Below are 16,960 nucleotides of genomic sequence, written 5' to 3' on the forward strand. Positions count from 1 at the left end.
CCCACTTTTTTGTCCTATTCTGCGAAATCCTCTGCTGCCTTGTGCGATTTCAACCTAGGAATTTTTGTGTAAAAGGCATGCATTCCTCATTTGGTAGCCGTCACTTTGGGGACAAGTTTTGAAAAGTTTCATAGCAAACTTTCGCTTCTTCTTCCTCAAGAGTAACCTTCATATTTTTCATCTTTGAGTTTTCCAAATTGTTTCTTTTTGAAAACTGCATTTGAAATATGAAAACTTCATCTTGCTAGATCAAACACTCTATCATATATATCTAGGTCAGATTCAAGATTGATTTCTTCAAGATATGGTTTCTTGAAGAAATTGGTCATTTTCTCCATGAATCCAACTTTCATTTTTGTCTGAGTTAGAGTTTGCAAGCTGGTGCCATGGGATGAATGAGCTGGAGAAGGAGTTGTCATTGCCATGAAGAACTGAGCTTTAAGCTTTGCTAAGTTGGAGAAGAATATTGCACAAAGGAGGTATAACTCATCTTCCTAAATAGATCTAGGTTTTTCTTGAGCTTGCTTGTATTTCTTTGTAAGAATCCTTTTCTACTTAGTGGATTGCCTGGTCGGTTGACCCCTAGTTTTTCCCAATTGTGGGTTTCTAGGTGAACAGTTTCTGATTTCCATCTCTGTAAATTTTCTGGATTTGTGTTCTTGATAGTTGACTCGTCATCGGGTTTGTGCGGTTGACTAGTCATCTTTTTCTGCTGTTTGGTATTTGCTTAATTATGTTGTCTTCACACACTTTCACCATAGTTGTTACTTGCACAGGGGATGCCTAAATTGACGGGTCCTTCTAAGTGCCTAAGTTGTCACTAGTAATTCTCTAGGCTTGCAGGTACATGGTGGTATGCTATGTGTATGTTATTGTTTGGTATAATTCATATCTGACAGTTGACTAGTCATAAGAGTATTTGGTTAAGGTCTAGAGTGTGTGAAGTTTGCTGCGTTCTTGGTTGAATATCTTTTAAATTTACCCCTCGTCACCTAAGTACTAATTTAAAGGGCATCAACCTTTGTAAGAAGAAATCAGATTTTGTGTTGTGTGTGCAACAAATCACATGGGAAAGGTTTGGCTTTTGGAAGAAGTCATGTTGCATTAATGATAGGTTGAAATTGAAGACATTTAGGTCTTCATGTGGGCTACCGCCATTGGTATAGCGTATGAGAAAAGACTTGCTTTTCACATTGATCCAATGGCATATTAATATACAGCAAGCAAGAAGTGGAGCATGCAAGAGGGGTGGGCATTTGTGCCGCACCATTTGGAGGTGCCATGAGCACCATTGTTTAGAGAGGCTAAAACATAAGTGAGACACTTCCACACATAGAGAAATATTAGAGAGCATCACCATGATGGTGGAGATAAACTCCTTTTTGGCTACAGGAGATGTTAAAGGAAGATCAAGACATTTCAAAGGTTGAGTCTTCTTCATTTGTTCCCTGTGTTTGTGTGAGGTTTATTTCTTTATGTTGTTCTTAGTGTGTTCTTTTCTAGTGAGCGAGATCAATTCCTGTGTTTTTGGCTCTTGTGTGTGGTTAGCTAGAGAGTGACTTGGGTGTATTTGGGATTTGGGCTGTGAGAGTTAAACTCTATAATTTCTAGGGTAGGTGAGAGGGTTAATCTCCTTTGGTTGTAATCTCTTTTGGGATACTAGTGAAATTTCTCGTTGTCTTCAAACTGGATGTAAGCTACACACGGGCTGAACCAATATAAATCCTTATGTCTCTTGGATTTCTGTATTTCATATTTTGCTCTTGTTGTTTCAACGGTTTCATATCCACCATTCCATGTGCAATCTGCTTCTGCTGCGCAGAACAAGTGGTATTAGAGCTCTAGTTTTTTATCTGGTGGAGTTTTGTGTTCGTGATGATGAAACCAGGGGACGTGTTAAGGAGATATGAAATTACTTTGATAGGAGAAAAATTCCAAACTTTGGTGTTGAAGATGGGGGCCTTGTTAGTGCAACAAGGGCTGCTCAAGAGGCACTAAAGGGTATCTAAGCATGGCCAGCAACGTGTACCAACGATAGGGAAGGATGATGTCTTGAATCATGCACTCACTGCGATTGGAATGCAGTTAGCAAATGGTGTTCTTCGTGAGGTTGCCAATGAGACTACACATGATGGGCTATGGCTGAAATGGTGGAGAATACATATATGACCAAATCATTTCCAATCGGTTGTATGTCAAACAACGATTGTACACTCAGTAGTATGACAAAAGGTACACTTAGTCAAAACTATCTTGTTGAGTTTAATAAGATTTTCATGAATGTGTAGGTTATGAATATGAAAATAGGATGATAAGGATCAAGCAGTAATGGAGGAAAGTAACATTCCAAGGCAAATGTTCGGGAGGACAAATACAACTTTTTCACAAGGACGGGCATTGGAGATTTGATTTCCTATAAATCAAGGAAAAAGAAGAGTCTAATAATTCTTCTTACAGGTGCTTTTGTGGATGTCGTAGGGAGGATAATCATTATGTTCCTCCTATGATCGACGATTCCGGTGTGCCGTCTTGGGGTGTGATTTTTACTTGTCTGTGATTACTTTTGAAATTTTCTTTCACAATGGAATTTCAGGAGTTTTTCGTGGGTTTTCCTTGTGGTGTAGTGTGTAGTTTGTTGCTTTGATTTTCTCTATGTACTTTGGGTAGTATTGTTTATGGCTACATGGGTTTTTTCCTTTAATAATTAGATTTTAAAGTAAGATTTTTGATTGTAAGGGGTTATCTTTCGGGAGGATGATTCCCTCCTATTGTAGCTGAAATTGTTCGTTCTGCTACTTGGTCGCCTGGGCTATGCGTCTATCGTAGCAGAAGAAGCTTGAGGTTCAAGCGTTAAAGGTTTGTGCAGTTTATGCACGTACATTCAGCTTGTGTGGCTTGGTTATGAGGATGACATTGAAAAAGTTCTTCTGTTGGGGTCATTCGGTTCGATCGAAGCACACATTTTTTGTTGCAAGTTCAAAGAGTGCTTGAGCTTGATTTGGTAAGAGAAAGATGGGCGATAGAAAGTTCTACTGTGGCTTGGTAAATTTGTGTCAAGATGGAGATTGTTGGAATTTGCTCAAATGTGATGGCATTGATGGCATGTGATCCAGCAATCATTGTTGACTTTGTTGGCTCAAATTGCACCCATATGTGTTGGTGGTTTCTTTATAGTGGCTGCTACACTTGGTATAAAAAAATGTGGCTTTGACATTATTTTATTTGATGGAGGGCAGCAACCTTTTAAGAAGAAATCAGATTTTGTGTTGTGTGTGCAGCAGATCACGTGGGAAAGGTTTGACTTATGGAAGAAGTCATATTGTATTAAATGATATATTGAAATTGAAGACATTTAGGTCTTCATGTGGGTTGCCGACATTAGTGTAGAGTATGAGAAAAGTCTTTCTTTTCACATTGAGCCAATGACCTATTAATATACAGCAAGCAAGGAGTGAAGCATGCAAGAGGGGTGGGCATTTGTGCCGCACCATTTGGAGGTGCCGTGACCACTGTTATTCAGAGAGGCTAAAACAGAAGTGAGGCACTTCCACACAGAGAGAAATACTAGAGAGCATCATCATGATGGTGGAGATAAACTCCTCTTTGGCTACACGAGATGTTGAAGGAAGATTAAGACATTTCAAAGGTTAAGTCTTCTTCCTTTATTCCTTGTGTTTGTGGGAGGTTTATTTCTTTGTATTGTTCTTAGTGTGTTCTTTCCTAGTGAGAAAGAACAATTCCTGTATTTTTGGCTCTTGTGTGTGGTTAGCTAGAGAGTGACTTGGGTGTATTTGAGATTTGGGCTGTGAGAGTTAAACTCTGTAATTCCTAGGGTATGTGAGAAAGTTAATCTTCTTTGGTTGTAATCTCTTTGGGATACTAGTGGAATTTCTCGTTGTCTCTGTAGGCTACACATGGGTTGAACTAGTATAAATCCTTATGTTTCTTGGTGTATTTCATATTTTTCGCTATCTTCGCAATACTGGATGTAGGCTACACATGGGATTTCTATGAATGCAATTGCTGCCAGGCTAAGCATCATCTATGGATGAGTAAGTCCTTGGAGTTTATCCATTTTTTTTTTGGTAATCTAGTTGATATATCCAGGCATGAACATGACCTCAAATCCAAATGCTATTTTGTGAATTCATGGCTATGTGTGAATTTGTAATTCTGTGTTGGATAGCTAATTTGAATCCAAATGCTACTGATTCTTTGATTTTTGTGATTTGTGAATTTAGGGCTATGTGTGAATTTGCAATTCTGTGTTGTATGACTAATTTGAATCTAAATGCTATTGATTCTTCTGATTTTTGTTATTAGTGAATTTAGGGCTATGTGTGAATTTGTTCAAATTCTATGTTGTATGGCTAATTTGAATCCAAATGCTATTGATTCTTTGATTTTTGTGATTTATGAATATAGGGCTATGTGTGAATTTGTTCTAATGACTAATTTGATTTTGTGCAATGGTGGGAAAAACAAAGGAAATGAAAGAAAAAAGATTATGTGATGTCTCTTCTGGCCTATTTCTCTCCCCAGCGTAACCTCTCTGTGTATGTGTGTGGATCTGACGGTAGTGTTGTTCAAGTTTCTAATTGTAGAGAATATTATAGCGTACACGTAATCGGTCATGCTTCTAATTGTAGAGAATATCATATGTTCCTCATTTGTTGTACACATAATCAGTACTGTTCACATCCATTTTGATTGACTATTGTTACATATGGATGAATTGTTTACTAAAAAATGAAGACATTGTTACATATGGATGAATTGTTACATTGTTACATAAGAATTGTTACATATAGATGAATTGTTACAATATTACATATGGATGAATTTTTACATTGACTATTGTTACATATGGATGAATTTTACATTGTTACATAAGAATTGTTACAATGAATGAATTCTTACATTGACTATTGTTACATATGGATGAATCGAGGGTTATGTGTGAATTTATTCAAATTCTGTGTTGTATAGCTAATTTGAATTAAAATGCAACTAATTCTTTGATTTTTGTGATTTGTGAATTTAGGGCTATGTGTGAATTTGTTCTAATGGCTAATTTGATTTTGTGCAGTTAGGGCAAAAACAAAGGAAAGAAAAGAAAAAAAGATTATATGATGTCTCTTCTAGCCTTTTTCTCTCCCTATCATAACCTCTCTGTGTATGTGTGTGGATCTGATGGTAGTGTTGTTCAAGTTTCTAATTGTAGAGAACATTATAGCATGCACGTAATTGTTCATGCTTCTAATTGTAGAGAATATCATATGTTCCTCATTTGTTGTACACATAAATAGTAATGTTCACTTCCATTTTGATTGACTATTGTTACATATGGATGAATTATTTACTAAAAAAATAAGAATTGTTACATTGTTACATATGAATAAATTGTTACATTGTTACATAAGGATGAATGGTTACATTGACTATTGTTACATATGGAGGAATTGTTACATTGTTACATAAGAATTGTTACATTGACTATTGTTACATATGGATGAATTGTTACATTGTTACATATTGTTACATATGGATGAATTGTTACATTGTTACATAAGAATTGTTACAATGGATGAATTGTTACATTGACTATTGTTACATATGATTGAATTGTTACATTGATTATTTTTACATATGGATGAATTGTTACATTGTTACAATTGATGAATTGTTACATTGACTATTGTTACATATGGAGGAATTGTTACATTGTTACATAAGAATTGTTACATTGTTACATATGGATGCATTGTTACATTGTTACATATGGATGAATTATTACATTGACTATTCTTACATATGGATGAATTATTACATTGTTACATAAGAATTGTTACAATGGATGAATTGTTACATATAGATGAATTGAGGGCTATGTGTGAATTTGTTCAAATTCTGTGTTGTATGACTAATTTGAATCAAATGCTACTGATTCTTTGATTTTTATGATTTGTAAATATATGGCTATGTGTGAATTTGTTCTAATGGCTAACTTGATTTTGTGTAGTGATGGCAAAAACAAAGGAAAGGAAAGAAAAAAGATTATGTAATGTCTCTTCTGGCCTTTTTCTGTCCCTAGCATAACCTCTCTGTGTATGTGTGTGGATCTGATGGTAGTGTTGTTCAAGTTTCTAATTGTAGAGAATATTATAGCGTATACGTAATCGATCATGATTCTAATTGTAGAGAATATCATATGTTCCTCATTTGTTGTACACATAATCAATACTGTTCACTTCCATTTTGATTGACTATTGTTACATATGGAGGAATTGTTACATTGTTATATAAGAATTGTTACATATGGATGAATTGTTACATTGTTACATATGGATGAATTGTTACATATGGATGAATTGTTACATTGTTACATGAATTGTTACATTGACTATTGTTACATATAGATGAATTGAGGGCTATGTGTGAATTTGTTCAAATGTCTCTTCTGGCTTTTTTCTCTCATCCAGCATAACCGTTCTGTGTATGTATGTGGATCTGATGGTAGTGTTGTTCAAGTTTTTAATTGTAGAGAATATTATAGCGTACACGTAATTGGTACTACTTCTAATTGTAGAGAATATTATATGTTCCTCATTTGTTGTACACATAATCAGTAATGTTCACTTCCATTTTGATTGAGTATTGTTACATATGGATGAATTGTTTACTAAAAAAATAAGAATTGTTATATATGGATGAATTGTTACATTGTTACATATGGATGAATTGTTACATTATTACATATGGATGAATTGTTACATTATTACATATGGATGAATTGTTACATTGACTATTGTTATATATACATGAATTGTTACATTGTTACGTAAGATTTGTTACAATGGACGAATTGTTACATTGACTATTGTTACATATAGATGAATTGAGGGCTATGTGTGAATTTGTTCAAATTCTATTGTATATGGCTAATTTGAATTCAAATGATAATGATTCTTTGATTTTTGTTATTTGTGAATTTATGGCTATATGTGAATTTGTTCTAATGACTAACTTGATTTTGTGCAGTGGTGGCAAAAACAAAGGAAAGAAAAGAAAAAAGATTATGTGATGTCTCTTCTGGCCTTTTTCTCTCCCCAGCATAACCGATATGTGTATGTGTGTGGATCTGATGGTAGTGTTGTTCAAGTTTCTAATTGTAGAGAATATTATAGCGTACATGTAATCGGTTCTACTTTTAATTGTAGAGAATATTATATGTTCCTCATTTGTTGTACACATAATCAGTAATGTTCACTTTCATTTTGATTGACTATTGTTACATATGGATGAATTGTTTACTAAAAAAATAAGAATTGTTACATATGGATGAATTATTACATTGTTACATATGGATGAATTGTTACATTGTTACATATGAATGAATTGTTACATTGACTATTGTTACATATGCATGAATTATTACATTGTTACGTAAGAATTGTTACAATGGATGAAATGTTATATTGACTATTGTTATATATGGATGAATTGAGGGCTATGTGTGAATTTATTCAAATTATGTTGTATGGCTAATTTGAATTCAAATGCTAATGATTATTTGATTTTTGTGATTTGTGAATTTAGGGCTATGTGTGAATTTGTTCTAATGACTAATTTGATTTTGTGCAGTGGTGGCAAAAACAAAGGAAAAAAAGAAAAAAGATTATGTGATGTCTCTTCTAGCCTTTTTCTCTCCCCAGCATAACCTCTCTGTGGATATGTGTGGATCTGATGGTAGTGTTGTTCAAGTTTCTAATTGTGGAGAATATTATAACATACACGTAATCAGTCCTGCTTTCTAATTGTAGAGAATATCATATGTTCCTCATTTGTTGTACACATAATCAGTAATATCCACTTCCATTTTGATTGATTATTGTTACATATGGATGAATTGTTTACTAAAAAATAAAAATTGTTACATATGAATGAATTGTTACATTGACTATTGTTACATATAGATGAATTGTTACATTGTTACATATATGAATTGTTACATTGTTACATATGGATGAATTGTTACATTGTTACATAAGAATTGTTACAAAGGATGAATTGTTACATTGGCTATTGTTACATATGGATGAAGTGAGGGCTATGTGTGAATTTGTTTAAATTATGTGTTGTATGGCTAATTTGAATCTAAATGCTACTGATTCTTTGATTTTTGTGATTTGTGAATTGAGGGCTATGTGTGAATTTGTTCTAATGGCTAATTTGATTTTGTGCAGTGGTGGTAAAAACAAAGGAAATGAAAGAAAAAAGAGAAAAAAGATTATGTGGTGTCTCTTCTAGCTTTTTTCTCTCCCCAGTATAACCTCTCTGTGTATGTGTGTGGATCTGATGGTAGTGTTATTCAAATTTCTAATTGTAGAGAATATTATAGCGCACACGTAATCGGTCATACTTCTAATTGTAGAGGATATCATATGTTCCTCGTTTGTTAGAAATATAATCAGTATTGTTCACTTCCATTTTGATTGACTATTGTTACATATGGATTAATTGTTACATTGACTATTGTTACATTGTTACATATGAATGAATTGTTACATTAACTGTTGTTACATATATGAATTGTTACATTATTACATGAATTGTTACAAAAGATGAATTGTTACACTGTTACAATGGATGAATTGTTACATTGACTGTTGTTTCATATGGGAATTGAATTGTTACATAAGAATTGTTACATAAGAATTGTTACATAAGGATGAATTGTTACATTGACTATTGTTACATATGGATGAATTGTTACATTATTACTATGGATGAATTGTTACATAAGAATTGTTACATTGACTATTGTTACATATGAATGAATTGTTACATTGACTATTGTTACGTTTGATCAATTTTAGTTGCTTTACTAAATTTCATTCTCTATAATTTTAGTTCTTCACAGTGATACATATTAGAAGTAGAAATAAAAACAATAGCCCTTTTAAAAATATTTTTTTATAAAAAAAATAGTATTGGCTGCAACATTCATATAAGTGCAACCAAAGGTGATAACATGTAGTGGGACCCAATATCGGCCCAATATAATTTAACCAGATCATTAAACGAGAATTTGGTCTCAACTCAAATGAACCAGCCCAGCCCAATATGATTTAGGCACTTGTTAAATTGAGATTTAACCAGATTCTATAAAGCTAAATGAGTCTTAACGTGTAAGGAGTCGAGTGTTTTCATTTGATAATGGCTGTGAAATCACTCTCAAATTATTTTTCTAAGGTGAAATTTTAAATTATTATAATTTTCTAGGGGAGAGAACTCAAGTGCAAGGAGGCGGACATATGTAGAACTAGCCTAACTCATATGTACAACCGTTTGAATTGTTTAAACATGCAAAAGAAACCAATCCAGCCCACATTTTAGTTTTAACATTAAAATGTGTAAGTTTTATATCCAAGTTGAACCAAATCGCAATTAGTTTTGATAGATTCGGTTTGATTTGACATATATATTTAAGAAACCGCCTAACTTGTACAAAACCACATATTTTACTTTTCTTCAACACTTGACATTTTCTTATTAGTTATCACCGTTTACTATCATATTTTATATTACACATTGATATAAACCATTTAATACTAAAACCTGAAATCCCTAACTCATTCGAATTTGTCTCTCTCAAAATTTCTCCATCTTCAATAGTGAGAAGTTTCCTTTTGATATATATATATATAAGAAAATACAAAATATATGGAATAACCAAACCAATCGGGTCAACGAATGATTTCGATTAGTTCAGTTGTGTTACTAGTTTGAGGTCTAAACATTAGTTCCATGTGTAATTTGAGACCTAAACTAAATCGGATTGCCTCGACTCACGTGATCATTGAAATACATACAACACATCACGAGTACACATAGTATTTTTAAATTCTCATGCTTGGCCATGATTTCTTCCACTTTTTAGGTGTGTCAACATCTCTCTTTTAATGTGAATTTTTATTTACTTTTACTTGATGAAGTCGTTAACTTTCTGATAAGAAAAACATATGCAGCTTTATGTGGATAATTATGCAGGAAGGCATCCTGAGAATAAGGTTGGTTGGTGGTGGTGCAGAGACCAGAAAGTTTTTCCTAAATTGTTTATGCCTTCTATTGGGGCGTTTTGACCGTAAGAAATTTGAGACCGTAGTATCAGGATATCACATACTCTTTTACCACAGGTAGTAATTCTTGCATCCAATCTTGATATAATACTCATAAGGATAACTAAGGTTGATTCTTTAATACCAATAATATTATAGTTGCCATTGGAAGGCCCTTTTTTTTGTTTGTGATTTTACTAACATTAAATTTTATTACTTTATGAAGCTTCATTCTTCTTATGACGATGTGGTAGACGAGGTTGTTTGCATACTCAAAGCAGTTATTTTTAAGCCAAACTCATCTGGAAGCAGTCTCACTGACACCAGAGAGGTGGATGCTATGCTACCATATTGCTGATTCACCTTGAGTAGAATAATAGTTTTAGGTTGAGGCGTGTCATTCACTGTCCTTAAGAGTAGATTTCACCCCTCGGAGACAATGTCTCAGTGTAGCAAGGTTGTATGGCGCCCTACCCTCCAGGATACAACAACCTATGACCCTCATAAGGGTACACTCACAATCCTTGGGTCGAATGAGAAACTCAAATCTTTCCCTCAAGGTTTATATTACAGGAAAATAACCTTATATCTTATTTTGTACTAAAGAGAATGGGCTTAAATATATAGTTAGTTACCTCAACAAGAAGCTAAGGCATTAAAAGAAATAGTAATAAAACAACATAATTGTCTGCCCGTTTTCACAAACTTAGGGCTCGTTTGGGAGTGCTTCTTCCCGAAGCGCTTATGCCAGTATTGCTTATGTTAGTAGCGCTTATGACATAAGTGCTTCTACAAAGAAGCAATTTGTCATTTGGATGTCACATTTAAAAGTATTTTTATACTACATAAAAGCGCTTTTGATATTTTGTTGAGTGTTTGGTTGACATAGTAAAAGCGCTTTATAGCATTGTCAACCCTTCCCAGTATAATCTCTCACAAAGCCATATATGTTTTCCATTAATGCATCTGTCTTTTTCCTTTTCATTCAATTTCAATCAAAATATATGGAAAGTATATATGTGCTGAAATTTGAAAGTAGTGAGCGACGGAGGCAACAAACAGACAAACAAGCCATAAATTTAAGCAAAAGGGAAAACACCATGACAGTGTGAAAAGCTCTGTCTTTTGTCTCTCTATCTATATGAAAAGCTCAAGTGGGTGGGTTCTGTCTTTTTGGGTTGCTTGCTCCTTTCTCTTTCTTTCCTTCCTTTCTGTCTTGGGTTGCTGTGATTTTGGTATATTTCAAGGCTGAAGAAGCTAAACTGAAGCTGTTTATTGATGGGAAGATAATAGATGCAGGCAGATATGATCACAACGTTTTTCAAGGCTTTGTGTTTATATAGGGAGTTTTCTTTTGGGATTTTTTCAAAGTTCTGGCTTAGTCTGGAAGTTTGGGAACTGGAAAGGGTGGAAAAGGTCCGAGAAGAAGAAGGCAGAAGAAGAAGAAGGGTGTTACTAAAGGGTGCTAAGGTGAAGCTTTGTTGCCGACCGAGTTAACAGTGTGTGTGAGAGAGATGGAATAGAAGTGTGTTTTCGTCTGATAGGTTTTGGCGTCTGTTGGGCTTTTCGCGGGTAGCGTTTTAATTTTAATATGAGAGAAAAAGATAGAGAGAAAAAAAAAAGAAAAAAAAGGGTATTTTGGTATTTAAAATAATTAAATATAGGTATTTTCTGCATTTTAAAAGTTTCATTAAAAGGAGCTAAGTGCTTCCCGTGTTTTTGTCCAGCAGAACTTTTAAGAAGAAGCACCTCTTAAGTACTTCTTCCAAAACCACTCCACGTGCTTTTGGATCTCACCCAAAGCGCTTTTGCAATTTTTGCCAAACACCATTTTTAAAATATAGAAGCGCTTTCACTCATTTAGAAGCGCTTTTCGCTGCTCCAAAAGCCCTCCTAAACAAGCCCTTAATAGCTATAAAATCACCAAATAATGACAAAACAAAGTAGCAATTGCAAAATAGAAATTAGTCAACCATAACTGACGCAAATGAATTTTGAATTCAAATCTTTAAATGCCAAAGGCATTGAAAAACAATTAAGTTCGTATGAAATTGCCACACCAAAGCTTTTAGAATAAAGCTGCATATAAAGACTTTAAAACAAATCATTAATTATCCCAATTGAAGACTAGAATTGTTCCAATTAAAACTCACGCAAATAAGCTTTTGAAATCAAAATTAATATATACAATCAGATCATAACACTCAATTCATATAATAAATTTACAAAATAAATTCAGTATAAACTTGTAATTAAACCACACAAAGTTTGGAAACATAAAATAAATAATAAAATAAATTTTGTATTTTGAAATACTCACAAAAATTCCAACAATCCCCCACATATTTCAAAATACAAAAGGTCTCAAAGGAAAGTGAAAATTCAATGCATAAGGGCTATGGTATTCATTAAGAACATAAGTTCAACCTTAAAGCGTTGCAGTATTGCACTATTTACACCATAGGGAGGGACTCTCAAGAATATAAATTGATAGTGCACGCCCAATCACCCAGTGACTTGTTCTTACCCATATGAACCTACTTCCTGGGATCTCCATTCTCATAGGTTGGGTTACTATCACTGTTGACTGTTGATATAGACATAAGTCTCATCCCCCTGATGTATTCCATTTTATTTGTCACCATGGTTTTGTCAAAGAATTGGCCAAAGTAAAGTTCGACATCTCACAATTTAGGGATATAACCCTGTTCTCAAGAAGTTGCAACACAACATAATATCAAATGAATATATTCATAGCTCTGGCTCTCAAAACTAGATTCTCACAATAGACACTTGAAAGTTTGTCTCTTCCATCATGGGATATATTCAAGAGGTTTTAAGCTACTTGGCCTCAAATTCATCATGTGTGTCTATTAGAAATATTTTCTAGGACATTGACCACAAATGGTTAGTTGATTTCATCTCAACATAATTAGAGATCACACATGCATTGGTATACATTCAAGTATAACGGAAATCCAACATATATTAAATCTTATGATCAAGAGTACCTCTCATTTCTTTGGTACGCATATATGAGTCTCGATGGTCCATAAAGCTTTGAGTGCAGCTGCTGAAGTCCCTAATTGTGCACTCCAAATGGCTGAAATCATGATTGTATGTCCAAGTTGACATTGTATCTTCTCGATTCTCAATAGGAACCTCTTTAAGACAATAAGAAGTCTCCACCAAAATTTTACACCAAGACCATCACAGCTCGCACCCACTTTTATCATGTCAAAATCTACGTCCAATGTGATTGTGGAAGTTGAGAAGTCGAATTCATGTATCCATATGAAACGTTGTATATGAAGAAGATGAACCAGTTAGTTACTTCGGTATTAGGTTATTGCTTTCTAATTTATTGTTGACTGTGCTTCTATATGTGTTGTACTGGATAAAATACCAATATTTTAATCTGTACCTGCCATTTGATATCGTAGGTGCTGATTTCAGTTGTCAGCTCCTAGCTAGAAATTAAGGTAGAATTTTTGTGTCAAGTAAGTACTTGAAAGTGTTGGCCAGAATCCAACACAAACATTATGTTGTCAGAAAAGTCTTGTTATTTCCCAACCATAACCAAAAAAGAATTTGCACCGGAAAAAAAAAGCAAAGTATTGTATGTACTCACTACAGGCATACAAATTCAACATTTGAAGGCAATTTTAATTTAACGAGTTGCATGGCATGCTCTCTTGCCTTCGCTTCCTCAATGACTTCTTTACTTCCCCTATCCAGTTCACTAGGATACTTTTCAATAGGATACTTCCAACGCTGGACAGGATCAATAACAATTTTCTCTAACGCAGTAGCACTCTTTATTAAGAACTTTATATGTTCAACAGCAGAAGCACGAGCACGATAGCCTACTATTTCTACTAGCTTGAGGTAATGATGGGGGCATGTAGCAGCTTTCTTTATTTTTCTACCGTCTATGTGTAGGGAGAAATCCAACTGCAACAAGAAAACAATTTAGTGTACAGCACAACAAGAAACATAACGATAATTTCTATAGCAAGTTTCATCACACAACTAAATTTTCCTTTTTTTGCTGTACTTTTCGTTCTTCAAAATTGTTAATGGAACGAAAAGAACATGAACGAAATCACCAAAAGTGCACATACAAAGACCTACATATAGTTTTACTCAGTAATCTACGAGTACAAACATATACCTTCAACGCGAGTCTTTGCAAGAAAGGAGATGCTTTCAGAAAAGAAGTTAAATGATGAAGAGCCAGACGGTACTCCGCAAAAAGTATTAATTCCAAATGCTTGATATTTGCTAGTGTAGGAAACACATGTTCCTGATCGTAAACCTGAAAGCCAAACAAGGAGCAATAATGAGCTACATATCCCTGAATGAAGAAAAGAAAACCAACACAATCGTAATTACATATATACTAACCGATCCGGTGATATCCAGCATGAGAATCTCCAACTGAGAAAGATAACATGAAAGTTGGCTAGAGTAAAGCTTTATGGATGCAGGGTGCAGGGAAATATGGGAAAGGGACACCTCCACAAGCAATGGTACATTACTGAGAAGCAGGTTCATCACAACACCCCGAAACATAAATGAAATAATGTTTGCCCCTGAAATCTCAATGCTTTTAAGGGCACAACAATATTTTATCACTAAATGCTTCAACGTAACCGATGGATGAACAACTCTTATATTAACCAAACTTTTCGTTTCGGACACGGTTAAATGTTCAAGAACTGGACAGTTGGACAATAAGTATTCAAGAACTTCATCAGTCACATCAACACATTTGAAAAGAAGAACTTTAAGGTTGTGAAATCCAATTTTGTATCCACAAGGGCGTAGACTTGGAAGGTGAGAATGCAAGTTCCTCTTTTCGAGACCTAATAGTTTGTGGGGAAATGCATACATCTTTTTTGAACCAACGCTATTTTGTAAAGAAAACTTCAACACGAGTGTTTCAACTCCCTTTTCCATTGCAATCTGAATCCATTTGTCAATGGAACTTCGAAACCGACTATTTAGTTGGAAGCAAACCCTGAATTCTTCAATTTTTGGGCCTTTATGTTGTTCCACCACACGAATCACCCAATTGACATACATACCGCTTTCTAGGTATCTTTTTTTTTTTGTTGAGGAGGATGAAGCGGTAGATAGCGGTAGATATTTTTACCAGTATCATAGTTATTAGCAAGAAAGTTGAGAAACGTATTGGACATCCACACAAACTGCCAACGTCTAGAAATGATACTAGTAGCGGTTGCCTCCTTTAGCGACAAAAGAGACAATATACTGACAAGAATTTCATCTGGCATCTCACTAATTTTGTCAACCAAGAAGTTGTACACACCTTTTTCTCCCTCATTCTTTCCCTCATTCTTTTCTTCACAACATCTACGTCGCTTCCCTGAGTTCTTTCCATCACAACAACATCTGTGTAGCTTTCTTGAGTTACCTACTTCACAACGTCTGTGTCGCTTTCCTGAGTTATTTCCTTCACAACGTCTTAGTCGCTTTCCCAAGTTGCACTCATACTTCTAATAGAAGAAACAGCCCGAATAAAATAAAAAAGAAAAGAGTAAAGAGTGGGGAATTTTACTGGGTAATTATCTCTCTTTAATGTCATGATTCCATCACATTGTTATATTTAATTCACATGAAGAAATAATAAATAAAACAATGACAACCACAATAAAACCAACCATAATGCACCTACATATAAGAGAAAATTAATTATAGTGTGAGAGAGGATTAAAGCATGAAACAGCAGAGATAAAGACTCAATGCCAATGGGTTCCCACCACAGTGTTGGTGGCTTCCCCCTTCCCCCACGGCACCCCAATGTAACAACAAATAAAGACAATCTATAAGAGAGACCATGACACAAGAGAGAAAAAAAAATCATCAACAACGAAGATCACCAATTTTTATAAGGCTAAATGCTAACAGATACCCAAGATATCAGAACTCACCACCACTGGCATCGAGTCAGATTGTTCCATAATCACCAAAAAGCAGCAAGCAGACCAGTTAACAATCCGGGTCCTGTACCAGTTAAATCCACATATAAAGTTTAAAACAAATATGAGAAGAAAAATTAAAAATTAACTCCATGTTTAAAAGATTGTTGGACATGCTTACCAAATCTCTGAGAGGAAATAGACTACGGCTTGGCTAGGGTTTTCTCTGGGCTCGATAGTTAGGCGAGGGACTGAGAGTCAGGTGTCGCGGAAGGAAGGGAAAGCCTGAGATGCTCGACTGAGGAGGACGACTCCAATGAGTTGATCGAAAAAATAGACAGAGCCCACCCTCCCCACAGCTCTCTTTGCGCTGGAACTTTACACGATTTGCCGTGGTGAATTGAGAGAAGTTGAACGTATGGGGTAAAGCCTCAATTATCATGAGGGCATATTGTACTGATTTATACAGTATTACAGATAGAGTCCTATATCATATATGATAAGAATACAATGCAATCAGATAACCAAGAAGAATCCCACATGAGATAGACGTAAATAATAGTCATCTAATATGAACAAGGCGCCAGGGGAGAGAAGAGAGAGTCGAATAAAAGAGTTTAAAATACAATTCTCAAACAACAACAACAAGTTAAAATACACTTTGCATGAGTTGGCATGCCACGTCACTTACTTGGATGTTGGCGGGTTACATGAAAGGGCCATTTAAAATTGCACCACATGGTATGTATAGTGTGCATCACATAGAGAGGATCAACAAAAAATTCTTGACCTACTTGTGAACCGTGGCTCTATCAGAAATCGTTCTTCTAAATGAATCGTCTAAGACCCATGCACAGTCTGAATTCCCTTTGCAAATACCTCGAAACCTACGCA

General features: G+C 34.7%; 1 protein-coding gene and 2 long non-coding RNA genes across 6 annotated transcripts; 1 reads left to right on the forward strand and 2 right to left on the reverse strand.

The window, feature by feature from the left end:
• The first annotated feature begins 1,257 nt into the window (after window positions 1-1,257).
• On the forward strand, window positions 1,258-7,285 carry LOC148916130 (uncharacterized). 4 transcript variants are annotated; one of them, XR_016127658.1, is made up of 4 exons: window positions 4,072-4,556; window positions 5,090-5,196; window positions 6,023-6,061; window positions 7,042-7,285. It is a non-coding gene; the product is annotated as an uncharacterized LOC148916130 (long non-coding RNA). The 4 variants fall into 4 exon arrangements; XR_016127659.1 differs by having other exon boundaries at window positions 5,090-5,176; XR_016127656.1 differs by lacking the exons at window positions 4,072-4,556; window positions 5,090-5,196 and adding an exon at window positions 1,258-3,646.
• Window positions 7,286-13,646: 6,361 nt separating this feature from the next.
• Window positions 13,647-15,256, reverse strand: LOC103335001 (putative FBD-associated F-box protein At1g61330). Its single transcript, XM_016794939.2, has 3 exons — window positions 14,529-15,256; window positions 14,296-14,439; window positions 13,647-14,075 (listed from the first exon to the last, which is right to left on the reverse strand). Exons 1-3 carry the CDS (start codon window positions 15,207-15,209, stop codon window positions 13,752-13,754), a joined length of 1,149 nt encoding a protein of 382 aa, XP_016650425.2. The 5' UTR covers window positions 15,210-15,256; the 3' UTR covers window positions 13,647-13,751.
• Window positions 15,257-15,267: 11 nt separating this feature from the next.
• On the reverse strand, window positions 15,268-16,603 carry LOC148916131 (uncharacterized). Its single transcript, XR_016128041.1, has 3 exons — window positions 16,248-16,603; window positions 16,079-16,151; window positions 15,268-15,643 (listed from the first exon to the last, which is right to left on the reverse strand). It is a non-coding gene; the product is annotated as an uncharacterized LOC148916131 (long non-coding RNA).
• Window positions 16,604-16,960: the final 357 nt, after the last annotated feature.

The sequence above is a fragment of the Prunus mume genome, linkage group LG6, assembly GCF_029339155.1.
Source record: "Prunus mume cultivar Tortuosa linkage group LG6, ASM2933915v1, whole genome shotgun sequence".
Lineage (NCBI taxonomy): Eukaryota > Viridiplantae > Streptophyta > Magnoliopsida > Rosales > Rosaceae > Prunus > Prunus mume.